General features: G+C 38.2%; 1 protein-coding gene and 1 long non-coding RNA gene across 6 annotated transcripts in view; both read right to left on the bottom strand.

The window, feature by feature from the left end:
- Positions 1-21,682, bottom strand: part of EMB2804 (tubulin folding cofactor B) — a 316,373-nt gene that overhangs the window by 98,902 nt on the left and 195,789 nt on the right. For all 5 annotated transcript variants that reach the window (XM_089809401.1, XM_089809404.1, XM_089809403.1 and 2 more), the window contains exon 7: positions 16,325-16,458. In XM_089809401.1, the coding sequence (XP_089665527.1) occupies positions 16,325-16,458 (134 nt within the window). The remainder of the gene's footprint in view (positions 1-16,324; positions 16,459-21,682) is intronic.
- LOC149530744 (uncharacterized) lies at positions 15,036-15,672 on the bottom strand. Its single transcript, XR_016358597.1, has 3 exons — positions 15,446-15,672; positions 15,225-15,302; positions 15,036-15,117 (listed from the first exon to the last, which is right to left on the bottom strand). It is a non-coding gene; the product is annotated as an uncharacterized LOC149530744 (long non-coding RNA).

Here is a 21,682-nt window from a genome sequence, read left to right as displayed (position 1 = left end):
TTCCCGGAAATAGAAGGAGTATTCATAGGACCACATACATCAGCGTGGACCAACTGTAGCACTCTAGATGCCCGCCATGATTCGCCATTCGTAAATGGTGCCCTATGTTGCTTCCCTACTTGGCAAGCTCCGCAAACGCGATGGTTCTGGGTCTGGATGTTAGGTAGGCCATGGACTAAATTATCCCGAGCAAGTTGTGCTAGATATTGCATGTTCAGATGACCATATCGCTGATGCCAGAGGCTGCTGAGAGCGGATGATTCGGCGATGAAGGCATGCTCAAGAGAATCTCCTGAATCTATAAGTCTATAAATACCATGATCCTCAAGACCGATAGCAAGGATAGTGCGAGAAGCACGATCAATAATTGAACACTTATTTCCACTGAAGACGACATCCAACTGAGGAGAGTGCTTCATAATCTGACTAACAGACAGAAGATTATGTTTCATGCCAGGAACATAACATACATTGAGAAACATGAGTTTTCTTCCTCCAGACTGAATCTGAACATTGCCTTTTCCGACAATATTGTATTCTTCACCGCCTCCAAAGATGACTGAATCAGAATAGGGAGTGAATTCAACAAACCAATCACGCCTATGAGTGAAATGTGGAGAGGCACCAGAATCGATGTACCAGGCAGAAGATTTCGCATGATTTGTAGGTATGCTGGCCATAAAGGCATGATAGAGAGATTCTTTCTGCTCTGAGTGCTGGGCAGCATTGGCTTGTTGTTGAATTGAGTTTGACTTCTGATGTTGTTGATACAGATGGTCATAATATGCAAATGTCTCAAATGGCACAAATTTCGAGGTGAGAAAATGAATGACCCAAAAAAAATGGAGAAGTATACGGACGAGAGCTTGAAAAACCCAGAAATAATACGCTGTCGAAATTCAGATCCGCTGGCTCAAAAATCGAGACACCCACAAAAATCTGATGAAGACCCATTAAAGATCTCGAAAAACCCACAAAGAATTTGCAAACAGAAAAATTTGTCTTGATTGATGTTAGTCGCAAGCATAGACCAAAGATCCGTCGTTTGTAACTGAGACGCAGATCACCAAGGAACAAGAAACGTGATTTTTTAAAAACCAGCGATTTTCAAATTTTCCAGAGCCGCGACTTTACCATAGAAAAACGTGATTTACAGTCATCCAAACCCTAGCTTGAACTAGGTATAACGAAGCAAAATTATTTAGGAAGAAATAATTTCGAAAACCAGGTTCAGATAATTTCAATAAGAAATTATTATTTTCAAAGAAAATTTAACCTCGCTTTGATACCATGTTACAAACGTAAATGGCAGAATACTTGCTTGATTAATCAGAGATCGAAACGATCAATATATACAAAAGGACGATAGAATAGAATAGAAACATTCTATTCTACACTAAAACTAAATATTAGAAACATTCTAATATTTACAGTAAACTACAATAGTGCGCATTAAAGATTATTCTAATACGAAGGAGGCAACAAGTACTCCAACAGTTTGCTGAAACGAGGACAAGGGAATGAAACTTGGAGGAACATGATAATCCTAAGAAGGGAAACTGACACTAAACCAATTCATGCCCTTGACGGCAAAAACATATTTGAGGCGAGTACCAGAGGAAGTCCCGTTGAGGACACTACATCTCCAGCAACAGCAAGAGAGACGTTGTAACTTAAGGGGAGGGCAAGCGAATCCCACCAGAATCCAAGAAGGGTTGATTGAGCATACAATCGAAGGAATAGCCAACTTGGCTATCTCAGAGACAACAGAAAGGAAGTTGGGTGCGAAAACCTAGAGACCCCTGCACAAAGAGAACTTCGACAGGAGCAAAGCCCTGGAGAAGATACTTATGAATCGAGTAATCAAGAATCAAGTCTGTCGAGAGGGAACTTCCAATCAGGAGAAAGTGTTCCATCAGGAGGGAGTGTTCCATTTGGAGGAAAGGCACCATCAGGAAGGAGTATTCCATTAAGAGGAAGTGTTCCTTCGGGAGGAAGTATTATGTTAGGAGGGAGTGTCCTTGTTGGAAGAAGCACGCCAAGAAGCAAAGCGCCAGGAAGCAAACTGCCAGGAGGGGGTATTCCACCAAGAGGAAAAATGGCCAACATTATGGCAATAGACAAACTAAAATTGCCTAGGTTTACGACGGATGGTTTGGAGGACCCCGCACACACCACTGTAAAACATGCATAACCATATGAAAAGCCAACGGAGAGAATAAAGCAAACGAGTGGCTAAAAGCTTTCCTTGCCACACGAAGAGGTATACCCATTGACTAGTATACAGATTTGGAGGCAAGAAAGAAGAACACATGGAATAATATGCGCACAACCTTTGAGGAACTTTGAGGAAGAATTCAGACTCTTGAGGGACGATCATGAAATAGTGACGGAGATTTATAACACAAGGCAAGGCAAGGGTGAATCTGTTAAAGCCTACAGTAGAAGGTTAAAAGAGCTGATAGGAAAACAACAAGCCTACGGATGGACTAAAGAAAAAGTGGTTCATTGAACGACTGGCACCGTCCCTTAGGAAAAAGATGAAAATAGTCTCACCATCAACCTTTGTGGATGCGTGTACTCACGCAATGGACATAGAAAGCTAGAGCAAAACTTCCACGGCAAGAAGGCATGGACGCGCAATTCAGAAGAAAGTGAAGATGAATCAAAAACCCTCCAAGCCCTGAGAAAAGGCCTGAGGAGATTAATAAAGGAGGTAACAGGGAGTAAGGAAGACAAAAAAGAAGCGAGGGAGCTTTGGTGTACCGAATGTGAAAAAGAAGGCCATACAAAAGGGGCATGTCCAAAGAAAGAATTTTGTGAGATTTGTCAGGTGTTGGGACACGCAATCAAAGATTGTCCCTACAATCTAAAAACGCAGAACACTCAAGTATTTTTCACACGAGGAGAGCAATCTACACCACCCTCCACCCCTCCAAAGAATACAAGTACGGAAGCCTCACCAAGAGGATATAGAAACAACAAGAGGTGGTAATAATAATAACAACAACAACAATAACAACACACCCTGGAGAGCAATCTAGTATGATTCTAAGGGAAGACTTATGATCCAATGTAGTAGGTGCAATGAATGGGGACATTTTGAACGAGATTGTTAGAATGGAGGAGGACAGAATGGAGGACTGTTGTGTAAATAGTGCGAACCAAGCAATCATGAAGATGTGAATTGCCCTAGACAAAAGGGGGTGAATATGTTAGACATTAAAGAACCAGAAAGTGAAATCATTGCCATCACAAAGATATAAGCCAAGAAACTGGCCTACCCAGATGTTACTACGAAAAAGGAACGATTTCAAGAAGGAAAGCAAGACATTCAAGATAACATGGGAGAGGAAGGGAAGGCAAGGCCAGATAATCTGTCTACGAACAGGGGTGTACTGAATATTGTGCGGCGAGTACTAGAGACCACCATCTTGGTGAAAATTGTTGATTCGTTGGAAACATTATATCAACTGCAGGTAGCATTAACACAAGGGGCAAACCTAAGAGGGATACCCTCTAAGGAGGAGAAGGAAGGAGAAGTATAGGTCCAGACAAAAAACAATACCTTATTCACTCTAGGAACAAGGGAGAACATCAACAATAGCAAAAATGGAGATATCAGGGTACAAACTTTCGAATACTATTGTTGATGGAGGTTTCGGCGCAAATGCATTATCTGAAGAAACGTGGAAGGCAATAGGAAAACCCACACTCTGGCCACCAACATTTCAACTGGTGAGAGCGAACCAGCATGGAATCAAGCTGATAGGGATCCTGATGGGACAAAAAGTCATAATCGGTACACAACAATTTTTCCTTGATTTTGTGGTTATTACTTTAGAGAAAAGAGGGTACAATGCTTTATTGGGAAGAGGATGGTTGGTTACAGCATAACCCATAATTGGAAATGGAACACTCTATCCATTGAATCAAAAGGAAGGAAGTACATCATAGACCTAAAGAACCAATCAGTAAGCCAGGACATGACATTGGATTTAGAAGGAGAAGACCATGAAGGGATGGAATCAAACAAGGAAGGAGTGCTCAAACTCTAGGAATGCTTAGAAGATAAAACGAGTTCCCTTAATGGATTATTCCACTGGCAGATGGAAGAGTACGAAGTTTTCCAAGCAGAATGTAATATGTTGCAAATCCAAGAATAAAAGTCAGAGGAAAGGTACCTATAGGGTATATGGAGTACAGAGAAGGTGCAATAACCCTTATAGGACACTAGCATACATCTTTGAGAAAGAGGTGGAATACAAGGAAGCCAAACTCCAAACTTTAAATCTTGGAGAAGAGGATCAACCCAAGGAGATTCTAATAGTGGATGAATGGGACCCAATGTTGAAAGCTATAGCTTTTAGAATCTTTTTGGAGTACATAGAGGGACTTGAAAAGGGTGCCCCAAAGTTGTGTGTCCATCGGATTCCATTGATACCTAGAGCAAGACCAGCATGAAAATGATCTTACAGAATGAATAAAAACTATGCAGCGAGGGTCCAGGAAGAAATCACAAAGATGTTGGAAGCAAGGATAATATTCAAAGTACAAACAAGTGAATGGGTATCCCCTATAGTCATATCATTAATGAAAGATGGCAACCAAATTCATATGTGTGGAATTCAAATGTTTGAATGCGGTGACTATAAAAGATCCATTCCCCATCACTTTTACTGATAGCATTTTAGAGGAGGTGGTTGGCCATGAAATATATTCTTTCATGTACGGATTTTCAGGATATAATCAGATTAGCATTGCGGAGCAAGATAAGCTAGAGACTACACTTGTTGTTGAAGATAGGGTATATGCCTATAACCGGATGTTGTTTGGGTTGTGCAATACACTAGCCACGTTCCAAAGAATCATTCTACACATATTTGACAGTATGTCAGTAGGAGATTTTAACGCCTTTTTGGGTGACTGGTTGGTTTATAGTGAGAAGGAACACCACCCCAAAATTATTGGTGAATGCATGGACAAATGTCCAAGAGCAAGGTCGGCCTTGAATCTGAAAAAATGCAAATTTATGGTTCCACAAGACAGACTTCTTGGTCATATCGTATGCAAGGATTGAAGACAGATCCTGACAAAATCATGGTCATTCTAAATATGGAGGCTCCGTCAAACGTATCAAGTGTCAAATCTTTCTTGAGACATGTAGGGTACTATAGGAGGTTTATAAAGGGATTCGCGGAAGTCTCTCTATCTCTAGAAAAGCTAACAAGAAAAGGAGAATAATTTTGTTGGGAGGAGCAGGAGAAGGCTTTCCAAGAACTAAAAAAAAGACTGGTAGGAGCCCAGATCCTCATATACCCTAATTGGAATAAAGAATTCCACATCCATGTAGATGCATCCAACTATGCAAAAGGTACCTCTCACACAAACTGGGAAGGAAGGGCTAGATCACCCTGTATATTTTGCAAGCATGTTACTATCAAAAGCAAAGCGCAACTACAATACCACCGAAAGGGAAGCTCTAGGTATGGTCTATGCCATATAGAAATTTAGACATTACTTATTAGCTACGCCCTTTACATTTTTTCTTCACCGTACCTAAAAACAAGTTGGTGATTCAAGGAAGAGTAAGTAGATGGTTAATTCTATTGCAAGAGTTCACCTTTAAAATCATAGTCTGACCTGGAAAAACTTATGTAGATGACGATTAGTTATCAAGAATTAAATCAAAAGAAGCCTATGGCAGTGGAGAAAATGAGGATTTTCTAGATGCACACCTATTCCAAATTGTTGTGTCCCCCAATGGTACAAAAAGATTGGACAGTACTTGTCAACTACATTTCTGAGAGAGATGTCGACAGTAGAGAGGAGAAAGATTGCCCTCAAAAGAAGCACATTCCAATTGATCAAAGGATTGTTGTACAAATTGTGACTGGAAGGGATATTAAGGAGATGTGTCATGGAGGAAGAGATTCTAGGAGTACTGAAGGAATCTCATGAAGGACTGGTAGGAGGTCACATGGGCCCTTATACAACTACAAGGAAGGTCTTATTGGCAAGACTTTGGTGGCCCACATTGTATGCAGATGCTAGGGAATGGTTGTTCAGCTGCGACACTTGTCAGAGAGCTGGCAAACCCCTAAAAAGAGATTTCATGCCATTGTTCCTGACTCAACCACAAGAGTTATTTGAATGCTAGGGACTAGACTTTGTGACTCCCTTACAGATAAGAAATACCCATTAGTGTAAGTACATAGTAGTGGCAACTGAGTACTTGACAAAATTGATCGAAGTACGAGCTCTACTAGACAACACAGCTCTCAGTACAGCCAAATTTTTGTATGAACAAATAGTAACCAAATTCGTAATTCCACTCTAGTTAACAAGCAATAAGGGAGTGCATTTTGTCAATCACACCATCAAGGTAATGACAAGTGAGTACAAAAATTTTCATTGCTTTTCCAGTCCCTATTACCCAAGGGGAAATGGCCGAGCAGAATCCACTAATAAAATACTAGTAACAATCTTGTATAAGACCTGTGGAGTCGAAGGACAAGATTGGTAAGAACAGCTTCCTGCAATGATATAGGCATGCAGAACTACTTGTAAGGCCACCACTGGACACACTCTGTTTCACCTAATGTATGGGCAACAAGCAGTGATATCGATGGAACATATAGTACCAAGTCTACAAGTAGTAGTTCAAAACAAGTTGGGAGATGAGAGTCTAAAGGAAAGACTCCACACTCTACTAAAACTGGACGAAAGAAGGGCATTTGCCCAATGGGCTACAGAAGTGACTCAGCAAAGGCGAAATTGTGGAATGACAAGCACTTAAACAAAATGAATTTTAAGCTAGGCCAAATGGTACTCAAGTATAATGGAAAGAATGAAATAAAACTGGGAAAACTTAAAACCTGATGTTTAGGACCGCTTTGAATATCAAAAGTAAAAGAAAATGGGGCCATAAAATTATCCACCCTGGGCAATAAACCAATCAAAGACCTAGTAAATGGGTCTAAATTAAAAACATATTAGGAAAGAGATAAATCGATGCCTAGCTATTTCATTAGTATAGATGGAGTAAGTGGCCAAGCAGACAAAAACATAATCAAAAACTTCCCCCTCACCTATATAAAGCGAGTGCCACTTATGGAGTTACCAATTCTATTGAAGAAGGGCCGAATAGAGTACACGCCACTAAAGTCATCATAGTCGTACGAAGTACGAGAGAATTCGTACCTGAAAATGTCGTACGAAGTAGAAGAGAAGCTGTATCTAAGGAAAGAAAAGCCACACGCGGGAAAAGGGCACACACTACCATACAAGTACGACCCTGGTCATACGACCATTGTTCTGGCCGTATGGGGTAGACTATACTAGGGAGGTTGTATGAGGAAGGTGGTCGTATGGAGAAGACTGTACTAGGAAGGTCATACGAAGAAGCAAGTTGTACCAAGAATAGTGTACTAGGGAAGTCGTACAAAGAAGGTCGTACAAGGATAGATGTGCAAAAGTTGTACGAGACACTTGTCGTACATAGACATCTCTTGCATGAAGGTCGTACGAGACATGTAGTACGAGGGTATTGGCCGTACGAGGTAGAGAAGGATTTGCATGAAATTGGCGTACACAAACAGCCTCTTGTGTACCATACTTGCATTGCCACGAGTGTCCTTGAGGAGATCTACAACAGGTAATTTCCAGGTGGCAATAACGAACCATTGGAGCAATTGGAGCACACCACCACTTCAAACACATTGGGAATCGAGGCACCGCCACAAAATGGTCAAACTAAGCATGGGAAACCCAAGCCAAGGGCACATCATCGATTCCAAGAAGCACAATCCAGTATTGAAGGCAAAGGAGGAGGTGAAGAAAATGTCGAAGCGCAAGAGTAAACCTACACAAAAGATCACTGCAGAGAATATCATTTTTGAAATTGTGATGGAGAGAAAATGCAAGACCTGCTGGGAGAAAACTGCAGATAATCATCCTCTCAAAGAGGTGCTATGCAAAGCCGAGGTAGATAAAATAATTTTCAGTCCCATGTTTGATTTGAAAGAGTTTGAGCCTATATTACGGAATATGGTGACTGGTTATGATAAACCATGCCATAAATCTATCATCCAGTACTTCTAGCAGGCGGCGACAATTTCTTACTCAGCAAAAGAAATAAATAAGGTTTTTGGAATCCTCAACAGAGGACAGGAACTAGAAAAAACATTAATGTCAGTGGAAGAAAAGAAGAAATGGTTGCAACTCATATGCAGGAAGGATCTCACAAACCAGTAATGGAAGGAATTTTAAAGAATAGCAGGGATCTCAAGAAATCCTTCATTGTCAATGAAGAATGGCGATGCGTTGTTGACTTAGTGAAGAGTAAACTCATAGCAAGAAGTCGTACTTCAAATATTGCCCTGTGGATGTTATCATGGTGGATGGATTGTATAAAGGATAGACACACAATTGCGCATAATTCCTTTCAAATAGACTCCAAAAATTCACAAAATTAAAGCATAAGGCATTCTACATGCCCCACCATGTCGTGGCCTTATTTCTAGAAGCAGTACGAACCCAGGAAGATAGTGAGCATAGAGGGACATTGATTTCTGCCAACAAGGTGGAACCCTACAAGTCGTCCATGACATATTGGCTCCACATGGACACTATGAGGGGCACACTCCATAGCGAAGAACCACAAAAGAAAAAACCCAAACAGCTGGTTGCAGCTGCAGAAAAGCAACAAGAGGCATTGGTGGACAGTCGGAAAGAAGATGATGAAGAGAGTTCTATAAGAGAGGAGAGTGACACAAATTCCTCTTCTTCAAACTCCCAGGATGTGGAAATTTGCTTGAGTCACTTACAGAGCACTCCAAGGGAAGTTAGTTTCCTACCACCTGTGAAAGGGCCACTACCTACAAGAATCTTAGAACCTGTCAAGATTTATCTTGGTGGGAGTTCTACAGGAGAGGAGAGTGACACAGATTCCTCTTCTTCAGACTCCCAGGATGCGGAAATTCGCTTGAGTCACTTACAGAGAACTCCAAGGGAAGTTACTTTCCTACCACCTGCAAAAGGACCACTACCAACAGGAATCTCAGAACCTATCAAGATTTACCATGGTGCGAGTAGCACAAGAGCCCCGGCAGGAGATAAGGCGCATGGCATGCATAAGGATATTCCAAAACATACCCAAGAGGGAAGTAGCAAAAGGTGGCAGTATCCGTTCGCAACAATTGCTGCATTAGGGGGCTTCCCGATTGTTATTACCAAGGGTTGCGCAACTGCTTCCTCCAGCTCAGCACAAGTGCACTAAGGTGATCGATTTGAGATGTCAAACAAAGTGTGCACATAAGGTGAGGCTACAAACGCCACTAGGCCCTGAAGTTGTCCACCCAGTTGCTTTGGTAGTACAATCAACAGAAACAGTGGGCACTAGGAAGAAGGGAAAGATCCAAACTAGGGAGAATACGCCTATGGAAGTTCCAGTCCTCGCAGCAGACACCGAGGATTCGGTGGAGATATAGAACAAGTGAGTAGAACCCTCTAATACCTTCTCATTTATAGCCAAGGCAGAATTATTTCTCACTGAGTTGCATGCGATGGAGCACTCCACCAAGGAGATGATGCAACACGCTAGGTCTCAGAATATAGAAGTTGTAATGACAGTAGCAGAATCCTTGGCTGCATTTATGCATAATGGCTGCCATACAGAATGGGGACTGTTACAAGAGAGTGGATATATGCAAGAGTTGGCCGCCACGTGGACAAAGAGGTATACCATTCCTTGGGCTCAAAAACACCCGCCTCTTATGGAGACCCTTCCCACCATGGAAGTTGCTTTTCGTCAGACATACTTGGAACTCCAGTAAGGAAAAAGCTTGTCTAAGGAATGGGAAATGGAAAGGAGTACTCTTCAAGATTAGTGGAAGGCCTAGAAAATCGAAAAAACTGACTTGGAAAAAAAGATCACCGCGGTAAAGCCAAAGAAGATGGATGCCTTGCGGGTACTACAGGCAGTTTGGGCAAAACAAAAGGTAGCTAAACGCAACCTACAATGACTCCGGGGAGCTTCGAATACAGGGATGTCTTCCCAAACCTCTTCTGGAAGTCACATTTTTTTTTCTCTAATGTATTCGACAATTGTCTGGAAGAGGACTTCTTCTTTTTATGGGGGGGCGAGGGGGCGAGATAGATGTATTAGAGAATAAAGTAATATCGTCTTCAGCACTTGTTAAGCTTGAGCAGGTTGGGTAGTTAGGCGGTGAGGGAATACGTTGGTTGGTCTTCCCAACCAACCGACCCTTCTATAAGCACTTGGAATATTGATAATGTACTCAGGATGTTTTGGTATGAATAAAGTAAATCATTTCCTCGCCAACTTGATATTGTGGTAATAAGGTACATTCTATGTTTTGCTCTATATACATATCTTTATTATTCTGTGAACTTGAGTGGTATTTCAATTCTACACTCATAATAATCATTTAAATGATTACTATGAGTAAATGATAATTCTCAAAGATGACTATATTTAGTTACCATCGATACTTGGCATATATTAATTGCTATGTTTAATATGCAATAAGATACGATTATCCATAAATATCTTATTGGTTATTCATGAACAAATAGCAGTCAATGATAGTGAAGTTTTGCATCTTTCCATTGTGCCTCTTCGACACATATATATACTAAGCCAATCAGATATACAAAGCATATAATGAAGAACTGATTTTATAGACATACCTCCCTTTTTGGAATCCGCTTGATAAGAGCATAGATGGTTGCTAGCACAAATATCAGTGCAGGTATTATAATTGCAGATCAGAGACATTACCAATAAAAGAGAATATAAGACGATTGACATATCAGAGATGGCTCGTGTACAAAGTAATTGCATAATTCATATGAGAACATCGAAGACAGCATACTTCTGCCTAGTATTTATCCTGTAACTTGCATCACATACCATATTGTATGTAAGAGACAACTCCAATGGTAATGCACATACATTATATTGCTAAATCAAAAACAGCTAATATATATATGAATTGAATTTTGTATTTCTTTTTGAACTGCAAGGCATATATAGTAGTCATTGATAATTATGATAGGTTGTGATATTGCTATCAGGATTTAACTATGTAGTTTTTGAGTAAAACTCATTGATGCACGTTTCACGAGTAGTGATTCAACACAAATCCATCTCTCATGAGAATAAATGGAACACTTAGCACTCAATGGATCTAGCTGATGTTCACAGAGGTGAAGCACCGGGACTTCCCGGGAGGTCACCCATCCCAGTACTACTCCAACTTGAGCATGCTTAACAACAGAGTTTCCTCCATGGTTAAACCCACTCTGCTTGCAACCCCATTTGCAAAACCTTCACCAACTGTTAGGATTGATCCATCAATTCTATTCCATTGAGGCATTTGGAGCTGCCAATCATATATATATATACATACAGAGAAAGAAATATATATAGATATATAACATTACATTGTTATACATTAGTGCATTTCCATTGTTGTAGCATTTGGAATTACTAGTCATATCCATAATTCATTAAATTGTGTTTTAAATTCACTATAATATTTCGCATAACTTCACTTTGCATTCATTAATCTATGTAATGTCCATATATTACAAAAAGAGGCCATTAAAGGAGTTTCTGTCAACTCATACAACTATATGGAAGCCTTCCACTGAGGGTCCTTGAAAGTGACATTCGAGAAAGATTAAGGGTGAACGAAGACATTGAGTGTCTCCTAGCAAGGCTACTAGGACTGCTTGCACATCATCTTATAACCCTCTGAGATCTTTGGAAGAGATCGAGAATAGCGTCGACAACAAATACTAGAATCGTGCAAGGAAAGGAACTAGAGGGAAGAGGAAGAGCATGACACAAGAAAATGTCGTACATCCAACAATTCTAATAATTGGTGACCCTTTTGCTAAACAACAATAACAGGATGTACTGTGCATACTCCAAAATAAGTATTGGTGGGAAGATCTCTCTTAATCAGGGAACAAAGTGAAAGGCAATGATGATTATAGAGAATTGTTAAAGAATCTCAAAGCCTACAACAAAGTAAAAGTAAAAGGGTAAGAATTATTGAAGTGCACGAGGAACACCTCAGAAGATCCTACAATGCATTGGAAAACATGTGAGACTCTCTGGGTAGCAAATGGTTAGGTTGACAAGAACGATTGGTTGAGAGAATTTCCAACAACATTACAAGGTAAAACCATCGATTGGTTCATAGAACTGGATGATTCATCCATAGCCTCTAGAATGCTGAAGTGGTGGGAAATCAGCCCACTGAGGTCTAAGGTGGTGAAGGAGGGGGGCTTGCGAGGGAAAAGAGTGCACTAAAAGGCCTTGGGGGACTATAGGAGTGAGGCGTAAAGGGATTGGTTATAGAGCAAAATGAAAGCGCACTTTTTACAGCAGAGGAAGAGGCGATAAGAGTGCTTCTACAACGCGAAGGAGGCCAGTTGAAGAGTTAAGGTAGCATGCATGGTGCAGTAGAAGGATTTGTAGTCATCATCAAATGACTGGTTATGGGGACAAGTGTTTTACTAGACATGTGAGGCAAGCCAGGGGGTGGTGTGGTAAGGGATAGAGGCAAGCCGCCTCCCAAATGGATGCGGAAAGGTGGTTGAACAAGGCGGAGGCGCAAAGTTGAAATTTGTAATCTATGTCCTATGACTGTAACAAGATAAAATGGTTATACCATTAGCATTATCCCATAATACCCTTACGAGTTAACTGTAAAAGAAATGTACTTTCGAAAATCCTTTTATCCTACACTTTTTTGGACAAGACCGGAGGTTTTTTCTGTTTGGATCTTTTCTATTGCTACCCACACTCAACCAAAGCTGTAAAATTTTACAAATTAATAAAATATATCAGCCAAGGGCTATTATCTATCTAAAAATAAATAAATAATAATTCAAAACTGATTGCTAATAAATATTTTAAAATATTTTTTAAGAACATAAATTAATATATCCTAAAACAATAGAAAAAAAGCACAACATTTAACTATATGACATTCTTCAATTTCAATGCGACAACCCCACCACACAAACAGAAACAACTATTTCAGCTTTGAAACAAGTTTTTCAAATCAATGACAACTATTGGTATTGGGAATAGGGAGTGGGTGATAGTCAAGCTTTGGATATTGAAATCAAGGATGTGCTAATATGCAAGTTGCTTATCACAATCCATGATCCATCATTAGGATGATAATGATAGAGAGCATAAGGAGAAAAATCTACAAGCAGCACCTATCATTTTCATCGTGATTTTTCTCCTTGTGCTCTCTATCAATATCATCTTGATGATGGATCATAGAGTGTGATCCGAAACGTGCATGCAAAAACTCTCAATCTAATCCAGAAGCAACTTGTAGATCATCTCATGGATTGTAGAAATCGACTTACTTTTATCAAGGATGTACTTTCAAATATAATCATATTTCACAATTGTAAAACTAAGTGTCAATCATCCAATGAGGTGAGCATTATCATTTATCTCTATATAGAGGCTATTAGCTTTGTATGGAAGCAAAAGCTTCATATACCAAATTCATGCAAGGAATCCATTTGATGCTCCAGCTATGCAGCAACTTGAGCCATTTCCACAGTAAATCTCTGTATATGAAGATGTATAACCTTCAAGAAATTAATAAAATAGTCATTTTCACTTCTATTATGCAACTTCTCCCAATTGTTGTACTGGTTATTTCAAGAAATTTTCTAATTTCTAAATAGTAAAATACACATATTATATTTGTATTGTGACTTAATTAGTACACAGTAAAGCATTGTATGGAAACCATTTAACAAATAATGTTGGATAATTCAACCGAACAATGGATGACTGAGAATGAGTTACATTAATGTACATGGAAAGGAATTTTAAATCAAGCTTTACAAGACCAATCCTTGTACATTACACCTTTCTAAAGATGTAGATTGCACATGCAAATGCTTTAAGTGGGTTGTTTATGACTATTGCAACAGGATACAAGGCACTGGTTTGCATTTTCTAATAACATACTTTACAATTCAAAACACATCAGATAAGACTAAGAGTAATTTATTTCTATTTGTACATTCACAATTTTCTTAAGGGTACAAATTTTTTTCGTTATGCCTTTCCTTTAAACACCTATGCTCATTTACTTGTGAATGCCGCCATTTCTACAAATCTGAGATCTACCTACAATTCAACCATGGGACAAAAAGAAATGTGGGCTGTGACAACATAATTGGGTCAATTATTGTGTCTCGGGGACCCAGTTTAGTTTGGATGAATTTAGAAGACATCAAAATTGTTTGATTCCTGATTCCCTATATATTACGAAAAAAAATAATACTAATCTTACATAAATTTTTAGATGAAGTAGTTAAATTTGTTATGATTATCTATGATACAATCAGTCATTTGAAACATTTTCATATTGATTATTGCAAATCTTCGCACAATCTCTATAGGGTCGGCCTCCGCCAAGCCTAGAAGAGTTCAAAGTACAGAAGACGAGCTATCTATTGTCTATTGGCCTATTCACTTAGCTTTCTAATCACAGAAACTCACTTTGCTTTAAACCAACTTCAAGCCCATGAGGTTTAAATAAAATCTTCCATGAGCTTCTTATGAAATGCCACTTTGATAGAATCATCCAACGCATTCTTTTCTACGAACTTGAGTTATTCTTTCAGAGTGATGCAGATTTCTCTTTTAAAATAAAAGGAATTTAACAACACATTTGTTCTTTTACTTATTTGTGTTATATTAAAAAACAATCTTGAAAATATTAAAAAACAATCTTGAAAGGCTTCTTACTCTTTGAGATGAAGGAGATTTATCTAATTCAAGGAAATATTTTTCATGAATACAGAATTATAGTTCATGTCTTCTATGCTTGAAGATATTATACTCTTTATCATGGTTATCACAAGTTTGGAAAAAAATAGCGAATCTAATGTGTGGCCTCAATCCCAACCAAAACTTGTAGTTAAGACTTTAATCAATTTTGAACATATAAGGCTTACAATTTGAAATGACACATTGGTCTTCTTCTCATATCCCTCCTATAATGATCTTTCCCTTTAGAGAAGCTGGGCTCTTGCATCCTTCTTGTCACCAAAAAACAATTATAATAGCATGAACGGCTTCATTCCTTTAAAATCAAATTTTATGCTAGGTTTCTTTACTTAGTGACAGTTATAATTGCAAATACCAATGAGCCAGAAACTGTAATGTCCCCTTCCTTCAAGCCATCTCATAGTTATCATCTTAACCTTTATGCTCCCAAAGGCTAAGACAAGAAAAAAAGGAGAAATCAATTAAGTATTTATAAGACTATCAATTAAATGAATATTAAAAGGTAACCTTATATTTAATTATTGTAATAAAGCAACAAAATAAAATATATTTCTGGAGGCTTCTTGAAGGTACCACCTCCTCATGTCTCTAAAAGCTTCTTGAAGGATTCACCTCCTAATGTTCCTAGAAGCTTCTCCTCATGGTTCTAGAAGCTTCTTGAAGAACCCAAATCCTCATGTCTCTAGAAGCTTCTTGAAGGATCCACCTCCTCATGTTCCTTGAAGCTTCTCCTCATGTTTCTAGAAGCTTCTTGAAGGATCCACCTCCTCATGTTCCTAGAAGCTTCTTGAAGGATCCACCTCCTGTCAGAGAAAAAGTATAAATAGTGGACAGTTAAGTTTCTAATATAAATAGTGGACAGTTAAGTTTCTAATCATTGAGTTCTTGACAATTGGTTTGATATGTTCATTTGTGGAGCCAAAGGTTTCTACAAAGTCATTCCATTAGTCATTGGGAACAGTCTCTCCAATTGGAAAGCATAACTCAGATCGTGAAAGATCCTTCGAAGAGTTGCAGCTGTTTGGGTGAGAGATATTCAATTTTTCACATTGATATCATTATGTTCAGATTTCATGGAGGTCAACTTGGTATGAGAGAGCTTCTAAAGATTAATCCCTTGTAAGCCAAGATTCTTGGCCATCACTCAATGATTGTAATCAGTCAATTGCATTTTCATTCTAATACAATGTTTAGATGTTTTTTAAGACTTTTTGCAAGCATTTCTTTTGTTACCAACTGAAGTTAAGCATATTCGAAGCAACCTGCAAGATATCCCTGTGTAAAGTGTTTGACAAGATCAAAAATCTGAAAATTGGAATTAGAATTAGTAAGGGATATTACAGAACCGTTTACTAATCAAGCAATATGCTCACTAGCTAACAATTAAAAAAAGTGCGATCTCAATGCACCATTGGGAAGAAATATTTCTAAAAATTTAAGAATGTGGCGTCTTACATTCCATCATGCTTGCCAATAGGTTCATCATACTGAACTCCAACCCAAAATCCAGGTGCTAGAGTTTCTGCTCTTCCAACAAACATAACAACTCCCCTCTTGCCACCAGGGTCAACCTCACACCTATCACCTACCTGAAAATATAAGAATGAAATTAACATGCTGAAATTGCCATAATATGTTTCATGTAAGCTTTATGCGAAAAAATTTGGACAGATGAGCGCCCAACTGATTACAACTCAATGAGGATTTTGACATTGAGTTCCAAAATCACAGAACAGACAATTCATGAGGTAAAGAAAAATATACTCCAATAATCATCTTTCAAATTCTTTAATCCATCAATTGTAATTATGGACTATACTCCAGCAGCTGATATAATGTTTTACTTTTAAGTCTTTACAATGTGTAAAGACCTAACGTTGCTCATTAATAATATTTAGCACGCATGTAAAAGAAAGGTGTGATCTATCGTAGTTCCCTCATAATTGTAAGTATTATTGACCACAAAATCCTTTCAAATGTACAAAGACAATCTAATCTGATAATATTTCTACATAAACTAACTAGAAGAGTAAAAACAGCTTCTGGCATAAACTCCAAGCTTCATGTGAGTTGAGCTGCTAAACTCAAATATGTCAGCTGCGTCAAATTTTATCCTTAACAAAATGTCAAGTATGTCCATGGGTATTTTTGAGATCATATTGTTAATAGATGCCATGGACGGTGTCAAGTTTCCAATACTATACAGTAGACAAGATGAGGCCAGACTAAAATATAGGCATATGCTCCTTTCCAAAATTCCATATAAGATTGAAATAAGAATGCATGATCTGATTAGAAATTAGGACCAAAAGATAATAAATCTAGATTATAAAATACATTTTATCAGGAGAGAAAAATTGGATACATTATATAGCACATGGTGTACAAGATATATATCTGTGTGTGTGTGCGCGCGGATGTGGGTGTGGGTGTGGGTGCGGGCATGCGTGTGCGTGTGCGTGTGTGCATGCGCATAGCTGAGCAGGCAATATATATAGAAAATTGAATTTAATGTTTGGGATGGAATAAGTGATCAGGGGATGTTAAGTCGTACTAGAAGAAGCTAGCCAACAATCAAGCTAGCATAAGTTTGCAATAAATGACTACTGTTTCAGTCAATACTAAAGAGCATGTATGAAAGCAAGTTTACACATCCAGATAATCTACATATCCTCTTCAAAAGCTATCAAATCATTTCATACAATTAAAACTCAACTTATAGCAGGCACATAGGTATATCAGATATTCATGTAATAAAAAGCATATTTCCTTGGAATCAGTCCAAACTCCCAACATTCATTGCAACATCCTTGATCCTCAAATTAACTTAAACAATAACAATCATGTACATAGTAGTCACAATAACATTCAGATCAACAGACCATACTGATAGCTATGAATAAAGATTCTAAAATGCTTTATCTTGACGACAAGCATTTGTAATCTGAGGTATCAACAATATACATGAGAGGGAAAATAGATGAAGATTCAACGAAAAAACCTCAACAGTAGTAGTTGTTTTGAATTAGGAAAAATATATATTCAACAAGATATCTAGTTACATAAAAAAATCAACCTCCAACCATGAACTGGCTTGGGTGTGATAATGTTGCTATTTTTATTCTGCATTACTTGATATTACAGATAACCTACTACTTTAATAGAAAAAAGACAAGTTTGGCAAGAGAAATACACCTAGGAGTATGTCTGCATTATCTTTTATAGAAATATTTAGAAAAAAGAACATATGAGAGTATTGTGAGACTTGAAAGATAAATGATGCAGAGTAATGGCACTGAGGAGAGTTAACTTGAGAAGTTAAGCAACCAAAGGTGGGGAAATATTAATAAGCATTTCTTTATCTACTGCATCCTCAGATAGGACAAAATTCAACCAAAAATAATCTGCTGTTCAATTAATGCACTGCTTGATACTGCAGATCAGGTAATAGAAAAACTGAGAAGTTCAACAACAAAAATACAATTAGAAGTATGTCTTCATTATCTTTTTTAAAAATATTTGAAATTTTGAAGAACATAAAAGTAAGAGTACTGTGAGAATTGCAAGTTAAGAGATGCAAGGTAGTGGAATTGAGGACAGAGATGTTAAGTTACTGAGGGTGGATAAATTTAACAAGTCACTTATTTATTCACTGCATTGTACAATGTGACAAGTTTCAGACAAAACCATGACTATAAGGATAATGAAACAGAGCTACAATGAAAATTAAGCTGCTTTATGCAATGTAAAGTGATATAGGCCCTTTGAAGTGACTGCCTTAATGTGTAACGTATTCCTTGCCTGCCCACAGTTCCATTAAATGGCCAGAGGCGTTGGTTAGGGAAAATTGATTTTATCAATATATCTCATTCAAATCAAATACATACAATCCCTTGTTCTCGTTTACAATAGCATTATATAGAGTAATAGACTTTTAATGAGAACTACCAATTATTGGCAATTTCCAGCAGTTCAAATTAGAGAGTTCGCTAAACGGATTACAAATGAAACTAATATGATTCTTTTGCTAAGTACAGTGGACATGTAATATCCCTTGCTAACTCTGATTCCAATTTTATGATTTTTGATCTTGTGAAACACTTTACACAAAGGGATATCTTGCAGATTGTTTCTAATATGCTTAGCTTCAATTGGTGACAATAGAAATGCTTGCAAGTCTTGACAACATCTAAACATTGTATTAGATAGAAAATGCAATTGACTGATTACAATCATTGAGTGATGGACAAGACTCATGGCTTACAAGGGAATGTTCTTTAGAAGCTCCCTCATACCAAGTTGACCTTCATGGAATCTGAACATAATGATACCGATGTGAAAGATCGAATCTCTCTCACCCAAACACTACAACCCTTCGGAGGATTTTCACCACCTCAATTATGCTTATCAATGCAAGTGATCGTTCCCAACGACTAATCGAATAACTTCATAAAAACCCTTGGCTCCACAAATGAACATATCAAAGAAATTGTCAAGAACCTAATGATTAGAAACTTAATTGTCCCTCTATTTATACCTTTTTCTCCAAGAGGAGGAGGATCCTTCAAGAAGCTTATAGAGAAATGAGGAGGGGGACTCCTTCAAGAAGCTTCTAGAAACATTAGAAGTATCTAGGAACATGAGGAGGAGGATCCTTCAAGAAGCTTTTAGAGACATGAAGAGGTGGGTCCTTCAAGAAGCTTCTAGAACCATGAGGAGAAGCTTCTAGCAACATGAGGAGGTGGATCCATCAAGAAGCTTCTAGAGACATGAAGAAGTGGTTCCTTCAAGAAACTTCTAGAAACATATTTTATGTTGTTGCTTTATTACATTGATTAAATATAAGGTTACCTTTTCATATTCATTTAATCGATAACCTCACAAATAATTAAATGATTTCTCCCTTGTTTCTCGTCTTAGCCTTTGGGAGCATAAAAGCTAAGATGTTAACTATGAGATGGCTGCAAGGAACTAGACATTATGGTCTGCCCCTCCTAAAATTGAGTGTCCCCAAGCAAAATCTCAATTGCGACAACATTTGATGCCTACATATTAAGCCAAGTATGCCAACCATTATGATCCCAAATGATAGTAAGAAGAGCTCCAATTAGCATCCTCTGTATACAATTGAAACCCTTGTCACTTTTGAGCCCTAATAATTTGTGAAGCGAACTGCTCAACAAGTAAATTCTTCGGTCCCAATTCTGAAAATCATCTTTATATAAATAGTGCAAAGGGATCTCTACCATCGCCTACACAACGAACTCTGTCATCCAAGAACTGCAGTGATGTATCCTAAAGCAATCTCTCCCTAGATCCCATGAAAGAGTGGAGAGACCAATCATCTCAACACTATCTGACTTCTATTGTCCCATACTGATAACTCTTGTAAACCAATCGAACTCAACATTTGAAATATGTCATGTTATATTGGAGTGATCTAGAATGTCTTTTATTCATCTCCACTCTTTAGGTCATCAAATCTTGTACTAGTGGGTTAAAAATGAACTTATGAGCACACATCGTGATGCAATCAATATGAAACTTTGTTGACTATGCCAAAGGACAACTAGAGAAGTCAATTGTCTTGCATCCATCACTACCATTCTCAGAAGAAAACTCACAACTCATAACGAGATGAATTGAGCTATAACCGCAATACCAACACTCCCCTGTGATCATGTCAACAAAACCATCATTAGGAAAAACTTGTAAGGGTCTTGAAGTACCTTCATGGCTGACATCAATCTCCTTCTAGGAAGTTGGAACCAAATTCAAGACCCATGAACATGATTAGAAGGAATCATCTTCCTCTCATAAGATTGACTGATGTCAATCTCAATAGTACCAATGGTGAGCCTAATGCTCAAATTTTCAATAAATCTTGAATTTGCAGCTCGAATAAGATGTGTTTGTACCGTCAACAATCCAATCCACCATGAGTGGTGCTCCTAATGAAGGATATCCAATGTAGGTGCATAAAACCATATACTGACATTTGTCAAGTTGTTGGCATGCATCACAACAACATGATGTAGCCTCCTAATAAAATCCACGATAGAGCAAAAGGTATCACTATTGCCAAGGGATGATAAATACTCAACATCACTCTATCTCTTAACACCAAGGTGACAATTCCAACTCCATCATCCATTGCAACTGTTGTTGTTCTCAGTGCAATATTATAACCACTCAAAAGGGTATGAGCTAGAACACATGGTATAGCTGGAACATAGTTGACCTCTAACCATAGACTGCCATCAACTAACAATTCAAACAAAATTCCCTTGATAATAGTGCATCCAATAATAATTGAGACTGAACCTTTATTCAAAGAGTTAACACTAAGCAAACTTAGACTATTATCCCCACCCTGTGCTTTGGCTGCCCATAGATGTATGAATCTCTACTAAACATGATGAATAATGAGCTAGACTTAACTTTGAGCAGAGCTCATCAATACAAATCATGTAACCGTAAAGAATCATTTGAGTACTCTTTGAAGAATCCCTAGTGAACTCAAGCCCATGAGAGAGCTTATCAACTCCCTCGTCTTTCCTTGTCAAAATATCTAAATAAATCCCAACAAGGCTAAGAGGGTTATCTCTATCTGAAAGAAGGTTCAAATAATTTGACTTCATTATTCCCATACCTTCTTTGACAACTTGAAAATCATCTTGAGAAGACTTTGCTCTAGTTCCCCTTTGTCTTCTCTCTAACTGAATTGCCCAAAGATATTCCTCAATCCATTTGTGCATCATGTCATGATGAGATAATGCTGCAATAATCCCATCCTCTTTCACCTTGAATTGA

The sequence above is a fragment of the Cupressus sempervirens genome, chromosome 11 (genome assembly GCF_028749045.1).
Source record: "Cupressus sempervirens isolate cs-2001-9-10 chromosome 11, ASM2874904v1, whole genome shotgun sequence".
NCBI lineage: Eukaryota > Viridiplantae > Streptophyta > Pinopsida > Cupressales > Cupressaceae > Cupressus > Cupressus sempervirens.
The sequence above is the reverse complement of the archived record's forward strand: the minus strand, read 5'-3'. Positions and strand labels throughout refer to the sequence as shown.